Here is a 14,622-nt window from a genome sequence, read left to right on the forward strand (position 1 = left end):
TACCCCTCTGGGACTATTAGTTACACTGTTACTTGAAGGCAAAGAGATGGAGTAGGTATTTTCAGCTCTCCTTCTGTCCTAGGGTCCTGTGGTTTCTTTGACTACTAAAAGTTGGTTAGGTTGCAAATTTATTCTGTAGTCTTAAAAACAAAATACCTTCACATAAAAGGCAGGGAGAAAAAATTCCTCAACATGTCCAGGAAAATCTAATAAATACCTTCAGTAATATGGATAAAGCAATGCAAATTCATTAAAAAGGTGTATATCAGTGGCACTAACTTATGGCTGGAAGAACTTGAGTTGTGTCAAAGTTTATTCTATCTAACGTTAGCTGTCTTGGTGTCCATTGTGCACATATGAATGCAGGCGGCTGCCTTTCTGAGGTATACTCTCTAGCTGATCAAGGAAAACTGCTGAAGTCATGAGGCTGCTCCAGACAGCCCTCATGTGAGTCATATGAAAGCTCCCACACTGCTGACCTCTGGCAAAAAAGGGAGTGAACAAGGACAGGAGAGGCAGAGCGAGAGAGGCTCAAGTGCCGGTGCTCTCCTTGAACCTAGAAGATTATGGGTCAAGAGCTGTGTGCAAAGGCTTTGCAGCCTGGATGCAGCTGCCATCGCTGTTGGGAGGGAGGCAACACACACAGCTGTCAGAGGAGCGCGCCTGTGATGACGGAGGCTGCGATCGAGGTATTCATATCCCAGGAGCATCTCTCTCTACTGATAAACAGAGTTCAGAGGCTCCCTTTCTGTAGCAGGGTCTGCTTTTCCTGCATTAGGACTAAGGCAATAAAAAGAAAATTCTATTAAAGTCACAAAGAATGTGTGGCTGTTGTTATCAAATTTGGGGATTTTCTTTTAAGCCAAAAGGGAAAAATAACACTATGCTTTGGGCTGAACAAAATTCACTTGCCTTGCAGTCAAGAAAGTTATTCTCTTGAAATCTCTGAAGTACTAAATTAGCGAGCTGAACCTCAAAAAACAAGCTGCAGTATTTGGTATCCTATGGATTAAAAATTTCAGTAATTAGCTCATGGCTATCAGCAATGCTGTACAGGAAAGTTATTCCCCTAAAGAGGTAAATTAAAGGGACAAGAAAAAGAAAAGTCTAGATTTAACAGAAAAATTGGAACCCATCCATCAGAGAAATTTAGGTTAACCTAAGTGTCTAATGATAGATTTTTAGGTAAAGAAAGAATGTTGTGTTTTAGCAGCTGATATCATTATGGGTTTTTTGTTTTTTTAAAGGAACTGATGTTTAAGAAAGGTACATTTTGGAAGTGTGGGAAGCTTAGAAAACATTTGAAGAGTTAACATCAGGCAAATAAAGAAAAAGTGGTTTATGCTAGCCGTTGTCTTGACTTTGCATAAATTTTATTCGTGCACTTTCCTTTTTCTCTAGCTAACAGACCTAAAAGGAGCATCATGTTCCATGACTTCATTTCACCTCAGGGGACTTCAGGCTGTGCATGCCCGGAAGTTCAAGAGTAAAAGGCCACGGAGTAACAGCGATTCTTTTCAGGAAGAGGATCTGAGGCAAGGTTTTCAGTGGGTGAGTAAGCAGCTGATGTTGATCAACAGGAATTTAATGTGTACTTGTCTAGGAAGGCTGGCCCTTTTTTCAAGACAATTACTGAGCAGTCCTTCCCAAGCACATTCTGCAACGTTGTCTAATTTCTCTGGGGGGAAAAGTCAGCACTAAAAAAATGCTCTTTTCTCTCCCGCCTCCTCACTCCTCACTCCCCTTATGCAGAGGAAGAGCCTCCCCTTTGGGGCAGCTTCATCTTACTTGAACTTGGAGAAGCTGGGTGAAGGTTCTTATGCAACAGTTTACAAAGGGATTAGCAGGTAAGTGACTCATTAGCTGGGAGAGACTTTAGAGATGAGGATTTCACCCCCAGGATTTGACATTATGAAGCCAGCTGACACATGGTAGAAATTCAGGGCCTATACAAGACCCCACTGTCAATATGGAACGACATAATGACTGAAGTAGCCTTGAAAGAAGACAGACTTCCCTTGCCCCAATTAAAATCAGCCCACTAAGATGTTTATCAGCTTTTCCTCCTTTTGAGTCAATTCACATTAAACTTTCTCAATTACTGACCATCACTTGGTGGGGAGTACAGTGGATAAGGTGTCATATGCTTCCTGAAACACGACAAGGGTTTCACTAACACCCGTGAGTTTGCTCCTTCCTTCTTCAAAGTAGAAGAAGCCTTCTTAGAAGATACTGAAGTTGGTTTCTACAAAGTAAGACCTAGTATGCAAAGATTGATTTATCCTGAGTTTTCTACACTTGCAAATTACACAAAAATGGCTGGAGAATAAAAAAGACTGTTAATCCAGAAAGTGAATACCCATTTTGGTTAATAAAAACTATGTTAAACTTATTTGAGAGAGTCATGAACTTCACTGCTTTTTCAAGGTGGGATAGTCAAGAAGGTCTGATTTCCTTAATTTACGTTACTCCAGTGGAGAAAAATAATGGATCAAAGTGGTTTAATGTTAATTTTTTAAAATTTAATATAAATACTACAAAACTAAGTGTTTATTATGTATCTTAATACTTGTGGTATTGTAGTATTATTTTTACTTGTTAAAGTCAAGTTTGGAGGAGATACCATTTTAAATATATTGTGTAGAAACAAGATTTAACTCACTTCCATAGACTATCTTAGGAACTAAGAATATAGAAGATTTCCTTCAAAAGATTCATCCTAGTAACAGAATGAAAGATACACTAGAAATATACACTCTGTCCAAGTTTACAGAGATGTATGTAACAGTATGTTAATTGCAGCAAGACTTATAATAGAAAGGGTGAAAGCCTGGTTACTAATATCCATTAATGGAAGACTGGCTAAATTATTACTACACAGTGAAATAGTATGCAAACATCTAGAGTATAAGGTAGACATATATGAAGAAAAGCAAGTTACAGAACAAAATATGATCTCATTTAGGAAAAAAAGCACTGTTCGTGTATAAATTTGTGTGTGCTTAGAGGAATCTGGAAAAATCTAAAAGGGACTATTGAAAGTAGCTACTTTTAGTGGTTGAAACTGGAATGGAGGAAGATCGCTCAAACTTTTCACTGTATTTCTTACCATAAAAGTGTTATATTCATAATTTAAAACAAGTTAAAACATACCATAAAGATAGATGTCAAGAAAGCATTTTATAAATTCAACATCAATTACTAGTTTTTAAACTCTGAACAAAATAAGAATAGAATGATAATTACCCATCATGATGTAATTTCAGATCAACAACTTGTATACTTTTTCTTTGCTCAATACTAGTGACATCACCATTAAGTTAGAGTAGGGCAAGACTGCCCATTATTTTCTATTGTTAAAGATTATCAGAAGCATTCTAGCTAATGCAACAAGGAAAAAAGACTGAATATAATTTTTATGGATTATAGAATTGTCTACTTAAAAAACCCAAAGAGAATCATCTAAGAAACTTGAAATAGTGAGATAGACCAACTAGGTCATCAGTTATAAAATCAAAATATACTTATTAACAATTGCCTTATGTATTAGCAATAAGCATTTAATGGAAAATATTTTAGGGGAAATTATTCTTAAAATAGCAACAATAAAAAGTCATTAACATTAAAAAATGGGCAGGATTTATATATAAGATTTACTAAAGGATATAAAGACTTGCAAAAGCCAGAAAGGGATTCATTCTACTCGTATTTATTAAGCACTTACTATGTTGTTGCTGTTGGTTAGTCACAACTTACCAACTTAACCAACTTACAACTAAATTAGTAAGTTGTGTCCATTTCTTTTGCAACCTCGTAGACTATAGCTTGTCAGGCTCCTCTGTCCATGGGATTACCCAGGCAAGAATACTAGTGTGGGTTGCCATTTCTTTCTCCAGAGAATCTTCCTGACCCAGGGATCAAATCAGCATCTCCTGCATTGGCAGGGTGGATTCTTTACCACTGAGCTACCAGGGAAGCCCTACTTACTATGTGCCAGGCACTATTTTAGCCAATAAGGATTCATTGAAGAAAAAAAGTGCTAAGTACGGAGTGTATGTTCTAGTGATGATAAGAGAAGCAATAAACAAACAAACTCTTTGACCAAGTTTGTCAAAGAGTGAAAATGCTAGAAAAGAATAAGACAGGGAAGAGGAATAGGGAGTGCCAGCATGGGGTGGTGAATTACTATTTTAAACAGAGTGATGATAGGCGGGCTCACTGAGAAGGGAACACTTGAACAGAGATTCTGACAAAGGTGAGGCATGAACTGCGTGGGTGTGTGGTGGAAGAGGACCTCAAGCAGCGGGAACAGTAAGCAGCAAACCCCTGAGGCAGGAGCATGCCTGGCATTAGAGGCAGTGGGTGGAGGACTTGAAGACAGGAGGAGTTTCAGATACAGTAGGGCCATTGTGTACGGTCTTGTAGATCGTTCCAGGGACTCTGTAAGGATATTTAGATTTAAAATCTAGTAATACAAAGATGTTAATGATTCTATAATTTAGAATTTTAATGCATTCTAAATATGTTCGAACACTACAATAATTAAAATAGTGTAGCACAAGTACAAGAAAAGACAGATCAAAGAAATATGATTTGTAAGGCCCCAAAGAGTCACAAATCCAAGTATTAGTAAGATCTAATATACAGTCACTGTTCATGGGGTTCTCATGATTGCCAGGAGAAATATCAGTCACCTCAGATACACAGATGACACCACCCTTATGGCAGAAAGTGAAGAGGAACTAAATAGCCACTTGATGACAATGAAAGAGGAGAGTGAAAAACTTGGCTTAAAACTCAATGTGTAGAAAATGAAGATCACGGCATCTGGTCCCATCATTTCATGGCAAATAGATGGAGAAACAGTGGAAACAGTGACAGACTTTATTTTTTTGGACTCCAAAATCACTGCAGATGGTGACTGCAGCCATGAAATTTAAAAGACACTTGCTCCTTGGAAGAAAAGCTATGACCATCCTAGAGAGCATATTAAAAAGCAGAGACATTACTTTGCAAACAAAGGCCTGTCTAGTCAAAGCTATGGTTTATCCAGTAGTCATGTATGGATGTGAGAGTTGGACTATAAAGAAAGCTGAGGGCCAAAGAACTGATGCTTTTAAACTGTGGTTTTGGAGAAGACCCTTGAGAGCCTCTTGGACTGCAAGGAGATACAACCAGTCCATCCTAAAGGAAATCAGTCCTGAATATTCACTGGAAGGACTGACGCTGAAGCTGAAACTCCAACACTTTGGCCACCTGATGCGAAGAACTGACCCACTGAAAAAGACCCTGATGCTGGGAAAGATTGAAGGCAGGAGAAGGGGACAACAGAGGATGAGATGGTTGGATGGCATCACCAACTCAATGGACATGAGTTTGAACTAGCTCCAGGAGTTGGTGATGGACAGGGAGGCCTGGCATGCGGCAGTCCATGGGATCACAAAGAGTCGGACACGACTGAGAGACTAAACTGAACTGAACTGAAAGGAGTGGAAAAAGAAAACATAGGAGAACTAGAAGAATAAACAAGGGAAAGCTATATAACTTTTGGACTGGAAAGGTCTGTCTGTACATAACACTTAAGTCAGAACCTGTTAGGGAAGATAGGACATGTTCATGGTGGCCCATCTATTCAAGTACGTTCTCAGTTCAGTTCAGTTGCTCTGTCGTGTCCTACTCTTTGCGACCCCATGAATCGCAGCACGCCAGGCCTCCCTGTCCATCACCAACTCTCAGAGTTCACTCACACTCACATCGATCGAGTTGGTGATGCCATCCAGCCACCTTATCCTCGGTCATCCCCTTTTCCTCCTGCCCCCAATCCCTCCCAGCATCAGAGTCTTTTCCAATGAATCAACTCTTCGCATGAGGTGGCCAAAGTACTGGAGTTTCAGCTTTAGCATCATTCCTTCCAAAGAACGCCCAGGGCTGATCTCCTTTAGAATGGACTGGTTGGATCTCCTTGCAGTCCAAGGGACTCTCAAGAGTCTTCTCCAACACCACAGTTCAAAAGCATCAATTCTTCAGCACTCAGCTTTCTTCACAGTCCAACTCTCACCTCTATACATGACCACTGGAAAAACCATAGCGTTGACTAGATGGACCTTTGTTGGCAAAGTAATGTTTCTGCTTTTGAATATGCTATCTAGGTTGGTCATAACTTTCCTTCCAAGCAGTAAGTGTCTTCTAATTTCATGGCTGCAATCACCATCTGCAATGATTTTGGAGCCCCGCAAAAAATAAAGTCTGACACTGTTTCCACTGTTTCCCATCTATTTCCAATGAAGTGATGGGACCAGATGCCATGATCTTCATTTTTTGAATGTGGAGCTTCAAGTCAACTTTTTTGCTCTCCACTTTCACTCTCATCAAGAGGCTTTTTAGTTCCTCTTCACTTTCTGCCAAAAGGGTGGTGTCATCTGCATATCTGAGGTGATTGATATTTCTCCTGGCAATCTTGATTCCAGCTTGTGTTTCTTCCAGTCCAGCGTTTCTCATGATGTACTCTGCATAGAAGTTAAATAAGCAGGGTGACAATATACAGCCTTGACATACTCCTTTTCCTATTTGGAACCAGTCTGTTGTTCCATGTCCAGTTCTAACTGTTGCTTCCTGACCTGCATACAGATTTCTCAAGAGGCAGGTTAGGTGGTCTGGTATTCCCATCTCTTTCAGAATTTTCCAGTTTCTTGTGATCCACATAGTCAAAGGCTATGGCATAGTCAATAAAGCAGAAATAGATGTTTTTCTGGAACTCTCTTGCTTTATCCATGATCCAGCGGATGTTGGCAATTTGATCTCTGGTTCCTCTGCCTTTTCTAAAACCAGCTTGAACATCAGGGCGTTCACGGTTCACGTATTGCTGAAGCCTGGCTTGGAGAATTTTGAGCATTACTTTACTAGCATGTGAGATGAGTGCAATTGTGTGGTAGTTTGAGCATTCTTTGGCATTGCCTTTCTTTGGGATTGGAATGAAAACTGACCTTTTCCAGTCCTGTGGCCACTGCTGAGTTTTCCAAATTTGCTGGCATATTGAGTGCAGCACTTTCACAGCATCATCTTTCAGGATTTGAGATAACTCAACTGGAATTCCATCACCTCCACTAGCTTTGTTCATAGTAATGCTTTCTAAGGCCCACTTGTCTTCACATTCCAGGATGTCTGGCTCTAGGTGAGTGATCACATCATCATGATTATCTTGGTCGTGAAGATCTGTTTTGTATAGTTCTTTTGTGTATTCTTGCCATCTCTTCTTAATATCTTCTGCTTTTGTTAGGTCCAGACCATTTCTGTCCTTTATCGAGCCCATCTTTGCATGAAATGTTCCTTTGGTATCTCTGATTTTCTTGAAGAGATCTCTAGTCTTTCCCATTCTGTTGTTTTCCTCTATTTCTTTGCATTGATCACTGAAGAAGGCTTTCTTTTCTCTTCTTGCTATTCTTTGGAACTCTGCATTCAGATGCTTATATCTTTCCTTTTCTCCTTTGCTTTTCGCCTCTCTTCTTTTCACAGCTATTTGTAAGGCCTCCCCAGACAGCCATTTTGCTTTTTTGCATTTCTTTTCCATGGGGATGGTCTTGATACCTGTCTCCTGTACAATGTCACGAACCTCATTCCATAGTTCATCAGGCACTCTATCTATCAGATCTAGGCCCTTAAATCTATTTCTCACTTCCACTGTATAATCATAAGGGATTTGAAGTAATGTGGTTAATTAATAAATGGGAGAGAAGAGGCAATTTCCAGATAATTTATGTAACTATTCTACCTTCAAGCTGGCAGAGCATAACTTTCTACTCTTTAAGTGTGGGCTACTGAGAGTGACATTCCCCCAAAACACAGTATGGAAAGGGATTAGGGGGAGAATAAACTAAAGAAACCTGATAGATATTACCTGAGACAAGTGATTAAGGCCACATCAAAAGGCATGTATTATGATGACAGCATGTACCCTAACATGATGTGACAAAACCAAACCCATGACCACGGCCTAATCACAAGAACAGTATCAGAAAATCCCAGTAAGGAGGCATCCTACAAAATACTTGACCAGTGCTCCTCTTAATTGTCAGTGTCATCAAAAACAAGGAAAGTCTGGGAAATTGTCACAGCCAAGAGGTGCCTAAAGAGACATGACAACTAAATGCAATGTTTGTCTTAGATGAGATCACAGAATAGAAAAAGGACATCAGGTAAAAACTAAGGAGACCTTGATAATCATATTTCAGTACCTAAATGTATCAAATCAACCTGTTGCATGCCTTAAATTTACAGGATTATATGTATATACACTGTATATGAATATGCAATGCTATATATCTCAATTTTTGAAAAGACTAAGAGAGGTAAATTGATGTTCATAAATTTATACATATCTAGAAAGAATAGTTTCTGTGATAAAAGCATTTTGAAATAAAATCGGAAAGTTGTAATAAACTTGTAAATGCTATTTTAATAAGCAATATGCAACAGCAGATGAATTTTTAAAACTTAAAAATCCATCTACTGTATAATCATTCCATCACTTTATCATAGCAATATGCACACGTGCATTTTGTCTTCCACACGCACATAGATCGTTTAGTTACAAATACGGTGTGCTTGCTATTGTGTATTCTATTTTTCATATTATCATTAAGCTTTATGGCTTTTTAAAATGTAATTTATTTTTGGCCATACTGAGTCTTGTTGCGGCGTGGGCTTTCCTCGAGTTGCGGTTAGCAGGGACTATCCTCTAGTTGCAGGGGCCTCTCTTGTTGCAGAGCACGAGCTCTAGGGCGTGCGGGCTTCCGCAGTTGCGAGGTGTGAGCTCAGCAGTTGTGGTTCCTAGGTGCTAGAGCACAGGCTCAGTAGTTGTGGCGCATGGGCTTAGTTGCTCTGTGGCATGTGGGATCTTCCCAGACCCAGGAATCAAACCTGTATCTCCCCCTGTACTGGCAGGCAGATTCTTTACCACTGAGCCACCAGGGAAGCCTCATGTTTCTTTCTGTATGCCTCTGGACTTAACTTTTGTTATGAATGCAAAATGCTCTACTATACTGATGTACCACAAATTTTTTAACTGTTTCTCTAATGTTGAACATTTCAGTTATTTCTTTTTCTTTTTTCTATTGTAACTAACACAACAATGTCTTTCATTACTTGGAATTATTAAAATCTTCGTTAATTAACACTATTGGGAAAAATCCTGAGTATGATATTCTCATGGCTTATCGTATGTATGATCATGTTATGGTGGTGGCTTAGTTGTTAAGTTGTGTTCGACTCTTGCGAGCCCATGGACTGTAGCCTGCCAGGCTTCTCTGTCCATAGGATTCTCCAGGCAAGAATACTGGAGTGAGTTGCTATTTCCTTCTCCAGGAGATCTTTTCCACCCAGGAATCAAATCCAGGTCTCCTGTATTGCAGGCCTATGCTGCAATACTGAGCTATGAGGGAATCCCAAGGTCATGTTGAAAAGTGAAAGTGAAAGTCGTTCAGTCGCGTCGGACTCTTTGTGACCCCTTTGCATTTCTCCAGGCCAGAATACTGGAGCGGGTAGCCTTTCCCTTCTCCAGGGAACCTTCCCAACCAACCCAGGGATCAAACTCGGGTGTCCCGCATTGCAGGTGGATTCTTTACCAGCTGAGCCACAAAACAAGCCCAATAATACTGGAGTGGGTAGCCTATCCCTTCTCCAGTGGATCTTCCCGACCCAGGGTCTCCTGCGTTCTAGGTGGATTCTTAACCAACTGAGTTAGTTATACTCTCCCAAGCTTTAACCCACTCCAGTACTCTTGCCTGGAAAATCCCATGGACGGAGGAGCCTGGTGGGCTGCAGTCCATGGGGTCTCGAAGAGTCGGACACGACTGAACAACCTCACTTTCAATTTTCACTTTCCACTTTCACGCATCGGAGAAGGAAATGGCAACCCACTCCAGCGTTCTTGCCTGGAGAATCCCAGGGACGACAGAGCCTGGTGGGCTGCTGTCTATGGGATCGCACAGAGTCGGACACGACTGAAGCGACTTAGCAGCAGCAGCAGCTGCCACAAGAAGCAATACAATTTTACTGCAAAAAACCCTAAAGAATTCCTAATAAATTATGGACTTTAGTTAATAATTATGTATCAATATTGCCTCATTAATTCAACAAATGTATGATAACTAATATAAGTACGATAACAATAGAAGAAAATGGATGTGAGGTATATGGGAAACTTTTGTACTATTTTCCCAACTTTTCTGTAAATCTAAAACTGTTCTAAAAAATGAAATATTGAAGCAACAACACTGAAAAGCAAGGAATCTGTCTGGTGTCAGTGAGTGGGTGCTAGAATGGCCAGCCTCATGACCAGTTAGTGATGCGACCACTCTGTGACCCAATTTGGGAACATGTGTGCAAAACAATAAAAACTTGTGTGCTGCATACTCTGATATAGCAATTCTATCTCAACCCTGAAAAAATAACAGAGGCTGTGTGAAAAGACTTATGTGCAAATACAAACAAATATGATTGTCAGGGTATTTTTATAATAGTATTTTTAATAGTTAGAGAAAATATTAAAATATTTGGAACTGGCAAAACACATTGTAACATATGTATCTGATAAAATGTTATTATTAAATATCACATAATACAAGAATGACTAGAAGTTAAATGGAAAAAAACTAATAATATGATATAAAACCCACTGTATTAAAAAAAAACAGTATAGTTACACTTGCATTAACATCGTCTCTGTTTTCTGGCATTTAGTCACATCAGCAAACAGAACAATGAGTAACTGGAGAGTAGGAGGTGATGAACAGAGAGAGAATGGTGCGACTGGGCAGGTCAGGTAGCACCTAGGATCTGACTGTAAGAATTTGTCTTTTATTCAGGATGAGATGTGGAGACAATGTTGGGTTTTGAGCACAAAAGTGATTTGTTTTGACTTTCACTTTAAAAAGAGTCCCTGGACTACCATTGGGAATAGATAGTAGGGATATAAACATACAAGCAGAAACGCTGTTAGGAGTTCATTACAATAGTTCGGATGAAAAATAAGGATGGCTCAAATCAGTGCACAATGGTAAATAACAGGAACAATATACATCGGAACAGGAGGATGGCTTTGTTGGGTTTGTCTTCTGTGCTTTCCTGTATTCTCCATATTTCTGTAATGAATATATATCACTTTGGTAAAGAGAAAGCAATGGTTTGATATATACATATGACTTTTAAAACTTTTTATTTTGAGAAAATTGTACATTTTATACGCTGGAATAAAATTTGAAGGAAAGTTGCTTTTGTTAAGCCATCTCTAGTATAAATTGCTACTATGAGCCATGTCGACAAATGTGTGCCCTTTCCCCTGACTCTTCCAGGATAAATGGACAACTAGTGGCTTTAAAAGTCATCAGTATGAATGCAGAGGAAGGAGTCCCATTTACAGCCATCCGGGAAGGTAAGAACAGTAGAGTGGACCCAAGAGATGTTTTAAGTTTTTGATTCGATAAAATCACATTGAATCTATCCATTCAGCATCTAGCTTTTGATATTTATAGAAGTAATGTTATAATTGTGATTTTATTCTTCACACCAGTTTTCCAAATCATTTTATTACTTACTGTTGAAGAAATTAGAATTCAAAACTATTATATTAATTGACCCAAACTATGAACTCAGTGAGTATTTACTAAATATCATCTGTGAGATTGGTTCCATGCTGCATGCTAAGGCCATATCTACATAACCCTAGAAATATCCATACAAAGAAGAAAATTAATATACTTACAAATCCTTAGTAAGCAGCTTACCTGAAAGTAAGTTCTTTAGATAGTATTTGAAAATCTCTCTGGAAAAGCATGTATTTTTAGTGTTGTGCCTATATTTTCTCTGAACCTCAGGTGGTAGAGCAAGTAGATGAGAAGTCTGGTGTCAGCAGGACTTGGGCTTGAATCTCAGAGATCTACAGAATACTTGTGCTGTGACCATGGGTAGATTACTTTTCCTATTTAAGACGTCTATTGCAGAAAGAGGATTTGCTGTTCAGTCTCTCAATCATGTCTGACTCTGTGATCCCGGGGACTGCAGCACGCCAGGCTTCCCTGTCCTTCACCATCTCCCGGAGTTTGCTCAAACTCCTCTCAATTGACTCAGTGATGGAATCCAACCATCACGTCCTCTGTCATCCCCTTCTCCTGCCCTCAATCTTTCCCAGCATCAGGGTCTTTTCCAATGAGTTGACTCTTCCCATCAGGTGGCCAAAGTATTGGAGCTTCAGCTTCAGCATCAGTCCTTCCAATGAATATTCAGGTATGATTTCCTATAGGATTGACTGGTTTGATCTCCAATACCTATTTCTTTGAGTTATTATGAAAGTTAAGTGACAATATGCATATGAAACAATAATCACAGGGTTCATCTTCAGAGTTCAGCATGTTGGCAAATATCTTTATCTTTTTGCTCCTTTCTCTTAGTGATGTCTCATTCACTATCAAGATAACTAAAAATTTATAATTTAAAAATCAAGAAGCCAGTACAGTGAAGATAAATCATTAAAATGCAACTTATTAGCCTTCTTACATGAGCCATTTGAAATAAAATTATAATAGAATTACTATCCTTTTCATCGAAAACCCAGAGAAATGGCTCCTCTGTGGTCTTTCTTGTCCCCTTTTAACAACTTCATCTTCCCTTTTTTTATGGAGCACATACTGTACACAAAGCATACTGCAGGGCGCTGTGAAAGATGAGAAGAAAGATCTGATCTTTGCTATATATCTTTTCAGTTGTAATCGAGCAGATGGTTCAGGTTGTAAGCAGTGTTATAATGAAGGTAAAAAAAGACCTTGTAAACTGAGGTGAGAACCAATCAGTCTCAGTATGGCTAATTGAGTCAATAGATTTTGAAGTGAGCTTGGAGGATGGGTCATGCAAACAGGCTTGGGAAAAGCAATTCAGAAAATGAGTTTATAACTGAATTTGATGCCATTTTCAAAAGCCTTCCAGAGCCCCTGGGAAATATGTCATTCTGAATTTCAGTAGAAGGACCAAATGGCTATCTGGTTAGCTGGGGCTTCAACCTGATAGGATCAGGTGCATTCTGGAGGAAAGCGTGTTTTTAAGTGTTTAATATAATGGACGCTGTATTTACTGATGGGCATATTAGTGGTCCCCATGAAAGGATGATCAGATTTAGAAAGAGATGTGTGGACAGGCTAGGGAGCATTTCCGAGCATAGTAGACATCCCCAGGTGGCCAGCATCAGGCGTGGGTCTCTAGGCCCAGGTTCGCCCTCTTCTCAGTGTTTCCTTTGCGAGGTGTGCTTGCCTGTTGCTACGGGCCTGCCTTGCTCAGATTTTCTCCACAGCCAAGTTTTTTTCAGGTTGACATTTGACTTTTAAGAGTGAAAACTTTGCCGGTTTTGCTAACAGATGGTTCTCAGCATGGTTCAGAAATGCTGGATCTGCATTGTTCTGTATGCTAAATGTTTCTTGTATTTCTTATTTACTGAGAAATTGCCTCTCCATCACAGGTGTTTGCAATTACATTTAGTATTCAACTGTGGACTTTCTTGGTTTGTTTTATGGACTTACCTTACTGAATGCTTTGCTTGTTAAATAAGAAAAACCACAAAAGGATTTTTTTGACACACTGGAGGTTGTTAGGCATCCAGTTTCCAACAACGCATGTTTCTTTTTCCACCAGTGTAAATGCTGGGAGCCCTTGATAGAGGAGCCCTCTCTCTTCAAGAAGACAGAAGGCCTCATTTGAAAACTTTGGCACTGTCCCATTTTTCCTGTAAGAACTTTACGGATGTGAGGCCAGGGAGACAGGAGGTTAAATGAGAAGGGCTGGAAGGCAAAAGAAGAACAGCTGGAGTTCATTAGTTAAAATCCAGGGTCACTAGCTAAAAAGGCAACCGAAAGCCACATGCAGAAAAACTAAATGAGCAATGCAGACTTCTCTAAAAAGCCTTGAAGTAGGAATTAGTTTTCCTGAACAGTTTGGCTGCTCTAATGCTGTATCAGCCAAAGATTCATTGAGTAGGATTTTACTATATGTGCAGTCTCTGTATGTATAGTAGAAAGCATGTGGCAATTTATTAATCTGGTCATTTGGAATATTATTTGCTTGTAACATGTAATATAATGAAATTAGCAAAAGTATGCACAGCACTAAGAGCAATATACCTTAATACATGCGCCAGATATTTTTTATGTGTTAACCTCTTTCAGTCCTTTGGAGGTAGATATTATTACAATTCCAGTACAGAGCTGCGAGTCAAGCAAAATCTGAGTCAAAATCCATACACTCTCCCTACATTCATTCCACAAGTATTCATTGAGCACCTACTATGGCCAGGTATTTTGCTGACTGCTATATACACAACAGTGGACACAATAGGCATATTGCCCATCCTTATTCCTCTGCTAGTGAAAAAGATTAGACACCTTCATTGAAACTTACAGAATCTTTCCCAATGGGCTCTGTATTTTAAGTGTTTGTTTTTGCAACTAGGAGATAACACTTTCATTAGGATAGGCTAATATGATGTTTTTATATAAGATGTTCCCTAGTTTTATTAACCTATATATCAATGTCTTAATAATGTACATTATTTTAAATATCTTTCTATAAAAATAGAAACTTTGT

At 39.2% G+C, this 14,622-nt stretch overlaps 1 protein-coding gene across 1 annotated transcript in view; it reads left to right on the top strand.

The window, feature by feature from the left end:
• The first annotated feature begins 566 nt into the window (after positions 1-566).
• Positions 567-14,622, top strand: part of CDK15 (cyclin dependent kinase 15) — a 91,153-nt gene continuing 77,097 nt past the window's right edge. The window contains exons 1-4 of the mRNA XM_052635654.1: positions 567-689; positions 1,402-1,551; positions 1,753-1,847; positions 11,349-11,428. Of these exons, the coding sequence (XP_052491614.1) occupies positions 567-689; positions 1,402-1,551; positions 1,753-1,847; positions 11,349-11,428 (448 nt within the window). The remainder of the gene's footprint in view (positions 690-1,401; positions 1,552-1,752; positions 1,848-11,348; positions 11,429-14,622) is intronic.

The sequence above is a fragment of the Budorcas taxicolor genome, chromosome 2 (genome assembly GCF_023091745.1).
Source record: "Budorcas taxicolor isolate Tak-1 chromosome 2, Takin1.1, whole genome shotgun sequence".
NCBI lineage: Eukaryota > Metazoa > Chordata > Mammalia > Artiodactyla > Bovidae > Budorcas > Budorcas taxicolor.